The sequence below is a fragment of the Scardinius erythrophthalmus genome (genome assembly GCF_964197995.2).
Source record: "Scardinius erythrophthalmus genome assembly, chromosome: 21".
Classification (NCBI taxonomy): Eukaryota; Metazoa; Chordata; class Actinopteri; order Cypriniformes; family Leuciscidae; genus Scardinius; species Scardinius erythrophthalmus.
This window is the reverse complement of record NC_138241.1, coordinates 36,748,566-36,763,565: the sequence shown is the minus strand read 5'-3', so window position 1 is coordinate 36,763,565 and position 15,000 is coordinate 36,748,566. Positions and strand designations below refer to the sequence as shown.

Below are 15,000 nucleotides of genomic sequence, written 5' to 3'. Positions count from 1 at the left end.
ATTTTGATTGACAGCTTCTTCACCAGATCCAACATCAGTGACACTAATATCTGATTACAGTAAATAGACAAATTTTGCTGATGATACTTGTTTATTGTTTTGTTTTGCGCTTGCGTAATTATCACATCATCATTGTTTATCGAGCAGCGCCACCTTGAGGAGTAAGTGTGAGCTGCAGTCATCAGAGATTCAGTTATTGTTGTGCAGATTAAATATACTTGCACTATTACATACTTCGGGTCACTAGCCAAGTCAAGTCAAGTCAAGTTTATTTATATAGCGCTTTTCACAACACAGGTTGTATCAAAGCAGCTTCACAGTAATAAATTAGAACAATACATCGATGTTTGTTTCTAGTGGAACGTCTACGTTCGGTAATGCTGATCAATAGTATCGTTGATTGATTAATTCAATTAAATATCCCCAAATATCCCCAACTGAGCAAGCCAAAGGCAACAGTGGCAAGGAACCGAAAAACTCCATCAGGTGACCTAATGGAGAAAAAAAAACCTTGGGAGAACCCAGGCTCAGTCGGGGGCCAGTTCTCCTCTGGCGTTTATGAACTAGAGGTCGGATTTAACTGTAAGATTAAAAGTATTATATGAATGCCTGGCTGAAGAGATGCGTCTTTAATCTAGTTTTAAACTGGGAGAGCGAGTCTGAGCAACGAACAGTATCCGGAAGACTATTCCAGAGTTTTGGAGCTAAATGTGAAAATGCTCTCCCTCCTTTGGTGGATCTGGATATCCTAGGTATGACCAAAAGCCTCGAATTTAGTGACCTTAAAGAGCGCGATGGATTATAGGGCGATAGAAGATCGGTTAAATAGACTGGAGCTAAGCCGTTTAGGGCTTTATAAGTCAGTAGCTATAGACCCCTTCACGGTTGACGTCACAGGAAAATTCTAAGTTCGCAGTGCGCATGTCGGGGTCAGAAAGTTCATTCCATCCCATTGAATTGTGTGTTAACCAGAGAATTTCTCGTCAAGAAAAAAATGCCTACTTGTTGCGTCGTGGACTGTTAAAATCACACCGGTTGTGGAGTCAAGTTTTTTAGGATTCCTGCAGGATCTCATCCGTTTAAAAAAAAAAAATAGACGATATCTGTTCAGATCTATTTTTTTTACAGTCTATGGTTCAGATAGATACTGCTAACGTTATCTGCTAAGTAGGCTAGCATGACACAGGTCACAATTAATGCCAGATATCGAACTTCACCTAACTATTAAACCAGTCTACAGTTTACAGAAAACATTTGTTTACTTACCAGCTTAACTAACTTATACCGTTGTTGTCACAATAACGTTAACTGTCAATAACACAATAACACTACAAACACGAACATCTTTGATCGTAGCATTGTCCCTGTCTGCCCGTTTATTATATAAAAAAATACACATACTTAACAGTGTTAAATTTGAAAAAGTACTGTTCGACAGAGCTGCTTGGTTTGTTACCACATATCTGCGTGGTTCCTTGGCGATGAAGATCCACATTTACGGCTATCCAACACGAAAATGCAGCAAGCATTTCACAATAATTTTCTTCAGATAACTCCAAATTTCTCCCACACACTGGACTTGATTTTTGATGACTGTCGACAACTTTACAATCTCCACTAGCTATTCTTCTCTTTAACTCCTCAGCATCCATCTCGACGACTGCAAGCAGATCGCGCGCGCGCACGCGCAGTGATGAAATTTTAAAAGTGAAAGATCCTGGGAGGGCGTGGCGCGTGGGCAAATAAACTGATGTGGATTTTAAATTATTTTATCAACTTGAAATACAGGCATATTTTTGTAGACGTGTTCCTAAAAATATGAATATATTTTTACGTTTGCATGTGATAGTTTTAAACCCGTGTTTAGACCCGTATTTCCCCCGTGTCCGACCCGACACAGTTGGACATTTTTCACTCGTTTGAGCAAAATTTGCAGGTCACCCGTCCGAACCCGTGCAGGACTCGTATCAGGCAGACAATCGCCATTAGCTAAAACAAGTTTATTATGGTTCTGTTCCCGTTCCTGTGATGGCAAAGACAGTGCATACCCTTGACACAATATGCCGGTCTATTAGCCGCACCATTTTCTGACCCCATGCTGCGCGCGCACCCAACCTAGGCGTTCGATGTTTACAAACATTGAAGGGGTCTATACCTTGTAATTAATACGGGACTTTATAGGTAACCAATGTAGGGATGATAAAATCGGTGTTATATGATCATATTTTCTTGATCTAGTTAGAACTAGCGACCCTATACACTTTTTTCAAAAACATAATAACATTTTTTTTTTCTTGTTATATGGTTTATAATGAATAGGTTGAGGATTTGTTTTATTGTATTTGTCCTATTATAGTTTATTATGTGCTTGTTTTATCATATTAACGAAATTGTGGAACTTTTAAATAATTAAATCATTTTTAAATAATTGTTATTACAATGTTGATTAAAATAATCGTGGTTGTGATTTTTGCCATAAGCCCTAATTATCATGTTTTATTAGGCCTACGTATTCCATGATATCCTTTAAAACTGTAACCACATATTCACGATCACAGTGATTAATGTAATAATTTATCAGGCCAACATCTTCTTGGATGAAACTAATTACTGTAAGTTGGTTAAGTTATGATGTTATTAGAAGATAAAACAGTTGAAATGATTATTCAGGACATACAGCTCTTCAAATAATCTTCATTTCCATAGTGCATGTTAATAAAACAGTCTCAGTATATTTTCCTGCTTTTTTGTCCTTCAATCACATGCCTGATTTACGGTCAATGTAATGGTTTGGATCTTGCTGTATCTGCCCATATGGTATTGATGTTGTTTGTGCAGGTCTTAAAAAGCCTTAAATCTGATGTAAACCCTGCAGATTCGCTGTGGTATGTGTAACTGTACATGTTTATACTGTGCCTGTAGATGCTCCAGAAGCTCATGTTGTGTGTGTATGTGTGTGTTTGTTGTCGTCAGAGAGCTTCTGTCCAGCGACGCCATGAAGGACTACAACCGTGCACGAGTTTACCTCGACAAGAACTACAAATCCCAGGAGCAGTTCACAGTGAGTCTGTTCATGTGTCTGAACACCAGGGGGCGCCACTGCTCCTGTGTCTCGTGCTCAGGACTCGCACTCGTGCTTCATGCCTTGTCCACACACACACACACACACACACACACACACACACACACACACACACACACACACACACACACACACACACACACACACACAGGCGTTCTTGGCCACTTGAGAGCACCTGCGTGAAGTTGGCCCCCCACCCAACGCAAAACGTCGTCAAACTATGCTCAATCGTTTGTGCTCCGTTTGTGCTGGTTTGTGCTGTAAAAATTTTCGTTTGTGCTGTTTCGGTTTTTTAGATATTAAAAGAATATTTTTAGGTCATTCTGAGGTCACTTAGCCCCCCCACATGTTCCAAATTCACCCAAAATAGTCTCGTTCGTTTGTGCTTCGTTTGTGCTGGTTTGTGCCGGTAAAATTTTCGTTTGTGCTGCTTCGGGTTTTAAAATATCAGAAATTGAATTATAGACGATGACGTCACCAGCCCCCCCACATGCTCCAAATTCACCCAAAATAGACGCAATCGTTTGTGCTCCGTTTGTGCTGGTTTGTGCTGTAAAAAGTTTCGTTTGTGCTGCTTCGGTTTTTTAGATATTAAAATAATATTAGGTGGTCATTCTGAGGTCACTCAGCCCCCCCACATGCTCCAAATTCACCCAAAATAGTCTCGTTTGTTTGTGCTCCGTTTGTGCTGGTTTGTGCTGTAAAAAGTTTCGTTTGTGCTGCTTTGGTTTTTTAGATATTAAAATAATATTAGGTGGTCATTCTGAGGTCACTCAGCCCCCCACATGCTCCAAATTCACCCAAAATAGTCTCGTTTGTTTGTGCTTCGTTTGTGCTGGTTTGTGCCGGTAAAATTTTCGTTTGTGCTGCTTCGGGTTTTAAAATATTATACATTCAATTATTTTTGATGACGTCACCAGCCCCCCCACATGCTTCAAATTCACCCAAAATAGTCTCGTTCGTTTGTGCTCCGTTTGTGCTGGTTTGTGCTGTAAAAAGTTTTGTTTGTGCCGCTTCGGTTTTTTAGATATTAAAATGATATTTTTAGGTCGTTCTGAGGTCACTCAGCCCCCCATATGTTCCAAATTCACCCAAACTAGTCTCATTCGTTTGTGCTTCGTTTGTGCTGGTTTGTGCCGGTAAAATTTTCGTTTGTGCTGCGTTGGGTTTTAAAATATCAGAAATTGAATTATAGACGATGACGTCACCAGCCCCCCCACATGCTCCAAATTCACCCAAAATAGTCTCGTTCGTTTGTGCTTCGTTTGTGCTGTTTTGTGGCGGTACAATTTTCGTTTGTGCTGCATCGGCCTTTAATAATATATATATAATATAATATAATATAATATAATATAATATAATATAATATAATATAATATACATATATTTTTTTTTACAGTAGCTAGTTGAAGTAACAAGGTAAGACCGAAACGGATTAAATTAATCAAAAGGGGAAAAAATATCAAAAATTAAATTTTCCACAAAAAATATTAAACATAAAAAACAAAAACAAACAAAAAAAAACATACGCAATATGTAAAAAATATAATACAAAATACAATACAAAATAAGAGCCTTTCTTAAATGAGCAGTGAGCACCAATAATAATTGAGCACAACATCAACATCTTATGATTTCTAAAGAATAATGTGACGTTAAAAACTGGAGTAATGATACAGAAAATTCAGCTTTGACATTACAGGAATAAATTACATTTGAATTATATTAAATTTGAATTATATTAACATTAAAATATTAATTATATGAAAATATATAATCTATTTATAGGCTAATCATTTTTCACAATATCAGCAGCACTTCCAAACTGTAATACATTATAGATTACTTTGTTACTTTTATTTAAAGGAAATTATTTAGAGTACCTTACAATAAAGGCCGTCTCAGAATTGTAATGCATTAGCTACTCCAGTTACTTTCACCAAAATAACTACAGAAGTAGAACTTAACATTTCTAAAACAAACGACTAGGGCTGTGTAACAATATGCAATATGAAACCAAAATCCCGACGCTCCATCCACGGACCTGTGTTGCGGTGTGAGAAGGCAGAATCGCGACACACCCCTTCCAACTCCTGAGTCCAGATCCAATGCTACCACATCTTCATATAACTATTATTTGAAGTTAACATTATAAAATACATAGACTTACACCACAAAAACAGTTGAGGATAAATTCTTTAAAATTGGTCAATTCCAGCGTTATGGACGTGACATTTGCAAGTCAAAACTTGAAGTATAAATTATCAGAATAAATTAATACCAATATATTGAAACTGTCTGTTATATATCCATAGGCTTCTCCCTTAATAAAGGAGTCCAGACATTAAAAAAATATCAGTCTACTCATGCGTTTTATATTTAATATGAGGGAAATAGCATGTGCGTTACATTTTTTTTTTAATAATTCTGTGCAAACCAAAAGTAGCCTAATACTAGCCTACCCACCGGATGAAGAAGCGTTGTCTCTCCGCAGAACATAAATTATTCATTTTATTTAATTTTTCGTGTTTGCATTTATGAGGAAAAAACAATGTAACGGACGGAGAACTTCGTTACGGACTGACCACTCTGAAAACGACACTAAAAGACTGCTTTAAAACTTTCACAGAGACCTCAAACAGAAAGCACAAAGCCTTTCTTTAAGGTGAAATTCGTTTTGTATTAATTTTATCTTAATTTTAATCATTGTTTCATCTACCAAATGCCAGGATTTAATAGGCAAAATAAAATGTTAATAGGCCTATATCAGACAACAGATAATCAGGACATAGAGGCGCCGGCGCCTGAACTGCAGTTGGTCTCATAAATGAACCGAAACTCAGCGCCTTGACCTACTTGCATCACAGACATGTCTACTTTTAAACAGAACAATTCAAAACGAAAGAAAACAGACTGCTCTCTGCTTATGTATGAAATGTGCATTTCTCTGTGGTGCGTTCATGAAGATGCAGGCTGGTTGAAGTCATTTAATGGGCTGGTGAAGTCACCGTCTATAATTCGCTTTCATTCACTGTCTAATATTTTAAAGACCGATGCAGCACAAACGAAAATTGTACCGGCACAAAACAGCACAAACGAAGCACAAACGAACGAGACTATTTTGGGTGAATTTGGAGCATGTGGGGGGGCTGGTGACGTCATCGTCTATAATTCAATTTCTGATATTTTAAAACCCAACGCAGCACAAACGAAAATTTTACCGGCACAAACCAGCACAAACGAAGCACAAACGAATGAGACTAGTTTGGGTGAATTTGGAACATATGGGGGGCTGAGTGACCTCAGAACGACCTAAAAATATCATTTTAATATCTAAAAAACCGAAGCGGCACAAACGAAACTTTTTACAGCACAAACCAGCACAAACGGAGCACAAACGAACGAGACTATTTTGGGTGAATTTGAAGCATGTGGGGGGGCTGGTGACGTCATCAAAAATAATTGAATGTATAATATTTTAAAACCCGAAGCAGCACAAACGAAAATTTTACCGGCACAAACCAGCACAAACGAAGCACAAACGAACGAGACTATTTTGGGTGAATTTGGAGCATGTGGGGGGCTGAGTGACCTCAGAATGACCACCTAATATTATTTTAATATCTAAAAAACCGAAGCAGCACAAACGAAACTTTTTACAGCACAAACCAGCACAAACGGAGCACAAACGATTGCGTCTATTTTGGGTGAATTTGGAGCATGTGGGGGGGCTGGTGACGTCATCGTCTATAATTCAATTTCTGATATTTTAAAACCCGAAGCAGCACAAACGAAAATTTTACCGGCACAAACCAGCACAAACGAAGCACAAACGAACGAGACTATTTTGGGTGAATTTGGAACATGTGGGGGGGCTAAGTGACCTCAGAATGACCTAAAAATATTCTTTTAATATCCAAAAAACCGAAACAGCACAAACGAAAATTTTTACAGCACAAACCAGCACAAACGGAGCACAAACAAACGAGACTATTTTGGGTGAATTTGGAGCATGTGGGGGGGCTGAGTGACCTCAGAATGACCACCTAATATTATTTTAATATCTAAAAAACCGAAGCAGCACAAACGAAACTTTTTACAGCACAAACCAGCACAAACGGAGCACAAACGATTGCGTCTATTTTGGGTGAATTTGGAGCATGTGGGGGGGCTGGTGACGTCATCGTCTATAATTCAATTTCTGATATTTTAAAACCCGAAGCAGCACAAACGAAAATTTTACCGGCACAAACCAGCACAAACGAAGCACAAACGAACGAGACTATTTTGGGTGAATTTGGAACATGTGGGGGGGCTAAGTGACCTCAGAATGACCTAAAAATATTCTTTTAATATCCAAAAAACCGAAACAGCACAAACGAAAATTTTTACAGCACAAACCAGCACAAACGGAGCACAAACGATTGAGCATAGTTTGACGACGTTTTGCGTTGGGTGGGGGGCCAACTTCACGCAGGTCTTGAGAGCATGTGTACGCGACAGAAAGTAAGTGTGCAAGACTGTCCCATGTCTTAAAAATGCCAAAGTTTCCTTAATGCACAATAAACACACACACTATCTCCAATACCGCTTCGGAGCGTATCCCATCATGAATTATGTTCGGGAACTCGTGCCCTGAAATCACGAGATGTCGAGGAAAACATTCCACTGTAATATAATTGAATTAGAAACATGTAAATTGTTAGTGAAAACAGTGTTGCACATGTTATTGGTGCAGAGATGAGTCTGGTGTGTGTACGCCTGCTTACTGAACAGACATGTAGACGTTTATTTTAAAATGCAAAGTATTGAAAATATAATAAATAAAAGCTCTGTAAACACTTGCATTTTTGCAAAACTATAAGTGTGTAAAACTATAAGTGTGTAAAACTATAAGTGTGTAAAACTATAAGTAATCAGAGTTCTACACACACCTGCAGTGTTTACGCCTACTAGAACACCAAACAGAGGAAATACGTCATACAAGTAGACGAGTGGTCAAGTGTAAAGAGCGCAAGTGTGTGTGTGTGTGTGTGTGTGTGTGTTTGGACAAGGCAAAAGTCTGGATATGAGATCTGTGTGGTTTCGATTGTGTTGTTCAAAAGATGAGCGATGTTTTTCTTTTTAACATATAATCAAACCTGGTCACATGACCACCTGTCCTGTCACCTCTGTAGTAAAGCTGCCTGCATGTGTTCTGTGTTTATGAGTGGGCCACATCTGGATGATGTTAGTTATGGGACTGAACTTGTAGTCTCATAAAAGCTAATTTCCTTCTAATTTCCTGTGGGTAAATCCATTTGATTGTAGTTTGAATGAGAAATATTGCAGTGCTATAGAGTTCGTGTCACTAAAGAGTTGCAGATTACAGGTTTCTTAAAAAAAGAGAATGATGCTAAAAAATACTGTCATGTTTGCGGACCAAACAGTTCAATACAGCGAAACACGAACATGCGTGAAATAAAACGTCATGTTTTGAAGAAGAGTGGCTTGAGACATTTACAATCACACATCCAGCACACAAACTCAACATACATCAGTAACATGCATCCGTTTAAAGAGATTTGTGTGTGTGTGTTTAGAGGACTATAAAAGTGTTCACATATTCACTTTTGAAACTCTTTAGCTATTAGATCTATTTAAATGGGTAAAAAGTCATTTAGTTTTGTTGGTTTAATGCTGCCTGTAGCCAATAACTGACTATAATACAATATTATATTATTGTAAAGAGTGGAAGTGTCCTGGAGGAGATTTTTAAAAAAGATTGTAAAATATTTGTTATAGAATTCATTGATAAAGACTGGTGCAGTTTACAGCACTGTTAAAAATAATAATCTCAGCGAACCTAAAAAGTGCTTCATTTAGTGACTTCTTAATTTCTGCTTGTTTTCAAAAATATGATTTAATAGCACTAAGTTACATCAAGAGTCAAATAAAATAGAAATAGCGCATTGAAGTTAAAAGTTACTGCATGATGAAACCATTTTTGTGTGTGTGTTTGCATGCGCTGTACGGGTCTGGTGTAAAGAGTGTTTTCACTCTCAGTTTGCCTGAGATATCTCCGGGATACATCTTCAGATTCATGAGGTTCCTGCTATTGCCACTAGATGGAAGCAAAAACCCAGGAATAAACCCAGAGTTTCAGGAGGAGAAGGAAATGAAACTCAGTTCACTAGATCAGTTATTCAGGATTATCATATTTTGGCTGATACTCAGTGTTTACACTAAAAAGTAATTAATTACTATCTTTAACAGTGGAACTATTACTGTACTAATTACTCTCTCTAAAAAGTGTTGCATTATTTATTACTAATTACTTTTTAAATCCCATATCAACCTCGACCAGCTGAACAATAATAATAATAATAATACGTTTATTTTGTATAGTGGCTTTAAAATTGCATTGTCAAAGCGCTTTACAACACAAGCAAGTACAACAATATAAATGAAAACACAAAGTAGAGAGCAAAAAATATTTAACACTGAAAAATAAACAATAAATCAATTAAAAGCAATCCTGAAATAAAAAGTTTTAAGACTCAATTTAAATACAATACAAGGATAGATATGAAAACCTTTAATTCTTTCAAAAAAACAATATAAAGTTGCATATATTATATTATTCTTGAACTGATCAAAGTATTTAAAGGGAAGGTTATATTGAAAACAAAATTTTGATGTTAAATCAACTTGTTTTATATAGAATTGTTCTATATTCTAATGCAATTTAAGTATTTAATGCAATTATCCATCAGAAGTAACTAATTAAATTACAGAAAAATTAAGTGTAATCCCTTACTTAACATATTCAATTATCATAAACATTATATGATGCTTAATAGATCATTCATTTACATTCAAATATGAATATATGGATAATATTAAAAATATAAATCATACATTTATTGCAGACATTGATCATCTTCTGTTTTCCAGCACAAATATCTAAATATTCTTAAATCAAGAAACATTTACTGGAGAAGTAAAATTATGAAAGATATTAAGTTTTCTGAGATTAAAATGAAGTGTTTATGATTAAAACAAAACAAATATTTGCAAACAGGGACAGAAAAATATTCTTGTTTTCTCTTTGATTTTAGATTATTTTTCTGACTCCATTGGCAGATATTTGTCCTCATTTTAAGCACAGACTCGCTTCATTTTGATCGGTTTCTCATAAAACAAGATTTATCTAATGTCTCTTTGCTTCTCCAGTAAATGTATCTTGATTTAAGAATGTATTTGTGCTGGAAAACAGGACAGAAACACTGAGGAAGAAGAAGATTGTCTGCAAAAGATGCACATAAACGAATGATAAGTGACGTATTATATGACACAGTCTTTGTGTTTGAGTCGAGGTGAATGTGATCCGTGAGTTTACAGTGGTTCAGACAGTCAATAAATCTGCGCTCAGACAGACACGTGCCATTTAACCGGACACACACGCCTGCATTTGTTTTGCTCGGGTAACTGTTTGTTGTCTGCTCGAGATGTCAATTTTCAGATAATGTGAGTTGAGAGAGACAGACAGTGTTCGTCTCGTCCTGAGAGAGAGGAAAAGTTCCATTTCTCTCTTGTAATATGAAAAATATTGGTATGTTTGTGCAATATACTGTGTGTGTATATACAGTGAGGAAAATAAGTATTTGAACACCCTGCTATTTTGCAAGTTCTCCCACTTGGAAATCATGGAGGGGTCTGAAATTGTCATCGTAGGTGCATGTCCACTGTGAGAGACATAATCTAAAAAAAAATCCAAAAATCACAATATATGATTTTTTAACTATTTATTTGTATGATACAGCTGCAAATAAGTATTTGAACACCTGTCTATCAGCTAGAATTCTGACCCTCAAAGACCTGTTAGTCTGCCTTTAAAATGTCCACCTCCACTCCATTTATTATCCTTCAATCCTAAAAAAAATTGCCAAGCAGCTTGGTGAAAAAAGGTCCACTGTTGGAGCAATCATTAGAAAATGGAAGAAGCTAAACATGACTGTCAATCTCCCTCGGACTGGGGCTCCATGCAAGATCTCACCTCGTGGGGTCTCAATGATCCTAAGAAAGGTGAGAAATCAGCCCAGAACTACACGGGAGGAGCTGGTCAATGACCTGAAAAGAGCTGGGACCACCGTTTCCAAGGTTACTGTTGGTAATACACTAAGACGTCATGGTTTGAAATCATGCATGGCACGGAAGGTTCCCCTGCTTAAACCAGCACATGTCAAGGCCCGTCTTAAGTTTGCCAATGACCATTTGGATGATCCAGAGGAGTCATGGGAGAAAGTCATGTGGTCAGATGAGACCAAAATAAAACTTTTTGGTCATAATTCCACTAAACGTGTTTGGAGGAAGAAGAATGATGAGTACCATCCCAAGAACACCATCCCTACTGTGAAGCATGGGGGGGGTAGCATCATGCTTTGGGGGTGTTTGTCTGCACATGGGACAGGGCGACTGCACTGTATTAAGGAGAGGATGACCGGGGCCATGTATTGCGAGATTTTGGGGAACAACCTCCTTCCCTCAGTTAGAGCATTGAAGATGGGTCGAGGCTGGGTCTTCCAACATGACAATGACCCGAAGCACACAGCCAGGATAACCAAGGAGTGGCTCTGTAAGAAGCATATCAAGGTTCTGGCGTGGCCTAGCCAGTCTCCAGACCTAAGCCCAATAGAGAATCTTTGGAGGGAGCTCAAACTCTGTGTTTCTCAGCGACAGCCCAGAAACCTGACTGATCTAGAGAAGATCTGTGTGGAGGAGTGGGCCAAAATCCCTCCTGCAGTGTGTGCAAACCTGGTGAAAAACTACAGGAAACGCTTGACCTCTGGAATTGCAAACAAAGGCTACTGTACCAAATATTAACATTGATTTTCTCAGGTGTTCAAATACTTATTTGCAGCTGCATCACACAAATAAATAGTTAAAAAATCATACATTGTGATTTCTGGATTTTTTTTTTTGATTATGTCTCTCACAGTGGACATGCACCTACGATGACAATTTCAGACCCCTCCATGATTTCTAAGTGGGAGAACTTGCAAAATAGCAGGTTGTTCAAATACTTATTTTCCTCACTGTATGTGTGTATATGTATATTTACACACTCTTAAAAAAATGGGTTAAAACAACCCAATTTGTCCTATATTGCATATATTATTCTTGAACTGTTCTGTCCTATATTTACCCAGCCCTTGGGTTAAAAACAACCCCAGGTCTGGGTAAATATAGGACAGAAAACGTGTTGGGTTAATTTTACCTTGCAAATTGGGTTGTTTAAATAACCCAGCATAATGGGTTGATTTAACTATAGGTTAACTATTCATTTTTACTGTAGTACTAGCTTTTTTCTTCTTACATGAATGAATGTTTACAGATTAACTTAAATCCACTAAACTTAAAAAGAAAAAAAACTCCACACAACCACTGGTTTGCATGATAATTCCTTTATTTTTTTATATCATATTTTACAGTATAGCATATTTTATATAGTTTTGAATACATATTGCATACATTTAAGTTTGTTTAACAAATGTTAGAATTAAAAATTATACATTTCTGTAATTAAGTGTAATGGCCCAGTCTCTGTTGTGCCGTTTCCCCTGTAACGCACTGGATCTCGTGCCGGAGCTTGTGTCGTGTTCTGGGTAACACAAGAGGTAAACTACACCAACACTGGGTTGTTACGTCTGACCCAGTATCTGGGTAACACGAAAACTACCCAAACACTGGGTTGTTACGTCTGATCCAGTATCTGGGTAACACGAAAACTACCCAAACACTGGGTTGTTACGTCTGACCCAGGATCTGAGTAACACAAAAACTACCCAAACACTGGGTTGTTACGTCTGACCCAGGATCTGAGTAACACAAAAACTACCCAAACACTGGGTTGTTACGTCTGACCCAGGATCTGGGTAACACAAAAACTACCCAAACACTGGGTTGTTACCTCTGACCCAGGATCTGGGTTACACAAAAACTACCCAAACACTGGGTTGTTACGTCTGACCCAGGATCTGAGTAACACAAAAACTACCCAAACACTGGGTTGTTACGTCTGACCCAGGATCTGGATTACACAAAAACTACCCAAACACTGGGTTGTTACGTCTGACCCAGGATCTGAGTAACACGAAAACTACCCAAACACTGGGTTGTTACGTCTGATTCAGGATCTGGGTAACACAAAAACTACCCAAACACTGGGTTGTTACGTCTGACCCAGGATCTGAGTAACACAAAAACTACCCAAACACTGGGTTGTTACGTCTGACCCAGGATCTGGGTTACGCAAAAACTACCCAAACACTGGGTTGTTACGTCTGATTCAGGATCTAGGTAACACGAAAACTACCCAAACACTGGGTTGTTACGTCTGACCCAGGATCTGGGTAACACGAAAACTACCCAAACACTGGGTTGTTACGTCTGACCCAGGATCTGGGTAACACGAAAACTACCCAAACACTGGGTTGTTACGTCTGACCCAGGATCTGGGTAACACGAAAACTACCCAAACACTGGGTTGTTACGTCTGACCCAGGATCTGAGTAACACGAAAACTACCCAAACACTGGGTTGTTACGTCTGACCCAGGATCTGGGTAACACAAAAACTACCCAAACACTGGGTTGTTACCTCTGACCCAGGATCTGGGTTACACAAAAACTACCCAAACACTGGGTTGTTACGTCTGATCCAGGATCTGGGTTACACAAAAACTACCCAAACACTGGATTGTTACGTCTGATCCAGGATCTGGGTTACACAAAAACTACCCAAACACTGGGTTGTTACGTCTGATCCAGGATCTGGGTTACACAAAAACTACCCAAACACTGGGTTGTTACGTCTGACCCAGGATCTGGGTTACACAAATGCTACCCAAACACTGGGTTGTTACGTCTGACCCAGGATCTGGGTTACACAAAAACTACCCAAACACTGAAAAACATAATTCCTAAAACTGACCCAAATGGCTCAACCCAGAATTAGGGTAGAAAAAAGGACCCAAGATTTTTTTTTAGAGTTTTATAGTGTCTTTAGTGTCAATGAATCACATCCTCCGTTTGTTCAGCGTTTAATATTGCAGGATATCGAGTGATTCATTTTTAAGTGATTCCTCTTGAAATGAATCTTTCAGCCTTAATCTGCTCAGATGATGCGTGTGTGTGTGTGTGTGTGTGTGTGTGTGTGTGTGTGTGTCTCTGCTTCAGCACTGGGTGTGTTTGAGTGACAGCGCGTGTGTTTTATCGCTCTTGTAAAGGATACAGGAGGTAAAATGTCAATTAGAGGAAGCATCGCCGTTCACTAGTTCCACACCATTAATATTTATCATGCCGCTCTGCCCCGGGGCCCAAAGGCTCATGGGTAATGATGTGCACTAATGTCCGCCCCTTATTACCACAGCGTGTGTGTGTGTGTGTGAGATATAAAGTGTTCCTGTCACAATGCGTTACATTGGACACGCTGTTCTTCTGCTCAAACACGACGACCCGCAGCTTTAATTAGAGACGTCTTGATGTTACACGTCTTGATTTTACCCGGTGTGTGTGGCGTTATATAGTGCTTAATGGAGCATTCATGTACATTCACACATGGATATATAATTATAACATTTTAAATATAAATCTAACATTTATAAATCTAATCTAAATCTAACAAATCTAACTCAGTGTTTCTGTTTTGTTTTCCAGCACAATCTAATATTCCAGCACATCTAATTTCTTAAATCAAGATACATTTAATGGAGAAGCAAAATTACAGAATATATGAAGTTTTTTTTAAAAATTAAGATGAAGTGAGTTTGATTAAAAGGCAGCTGTGTGTGTGTGTGTGTGTGTGTGTGTGTGTGTGTGTGTGTGTCCTGCGGATGAATCCCGCTGACGGCTGATAACACACACTGTTATCCGTGT

General features: G+C 38.2%; 1 protein-coding gene across 1 annotated transcript in view; it reads left to right on the top strand.

The window, feature by feature from the left end:
* inpp5a (inositol polyphosphate-5-phosphatase A) overlaps positions 1 to 15,000 on the top strand; it is a 192,445-nt gene that overhangs the window by 63,269 nt on the left and 114,176 nt on the right. Inside the window, exon 4 of the mRNA XM_081350793.1 lies at positions 2,974 to 3,061. Within this exon, the coding sequence (XP_081206919.1) occupies positions 2,974 to 3,061 (88 nt within the window). The remainder of the gene's footprint in view (positions 1 to 2,973; positions 3,062 to 15,000) is intronic.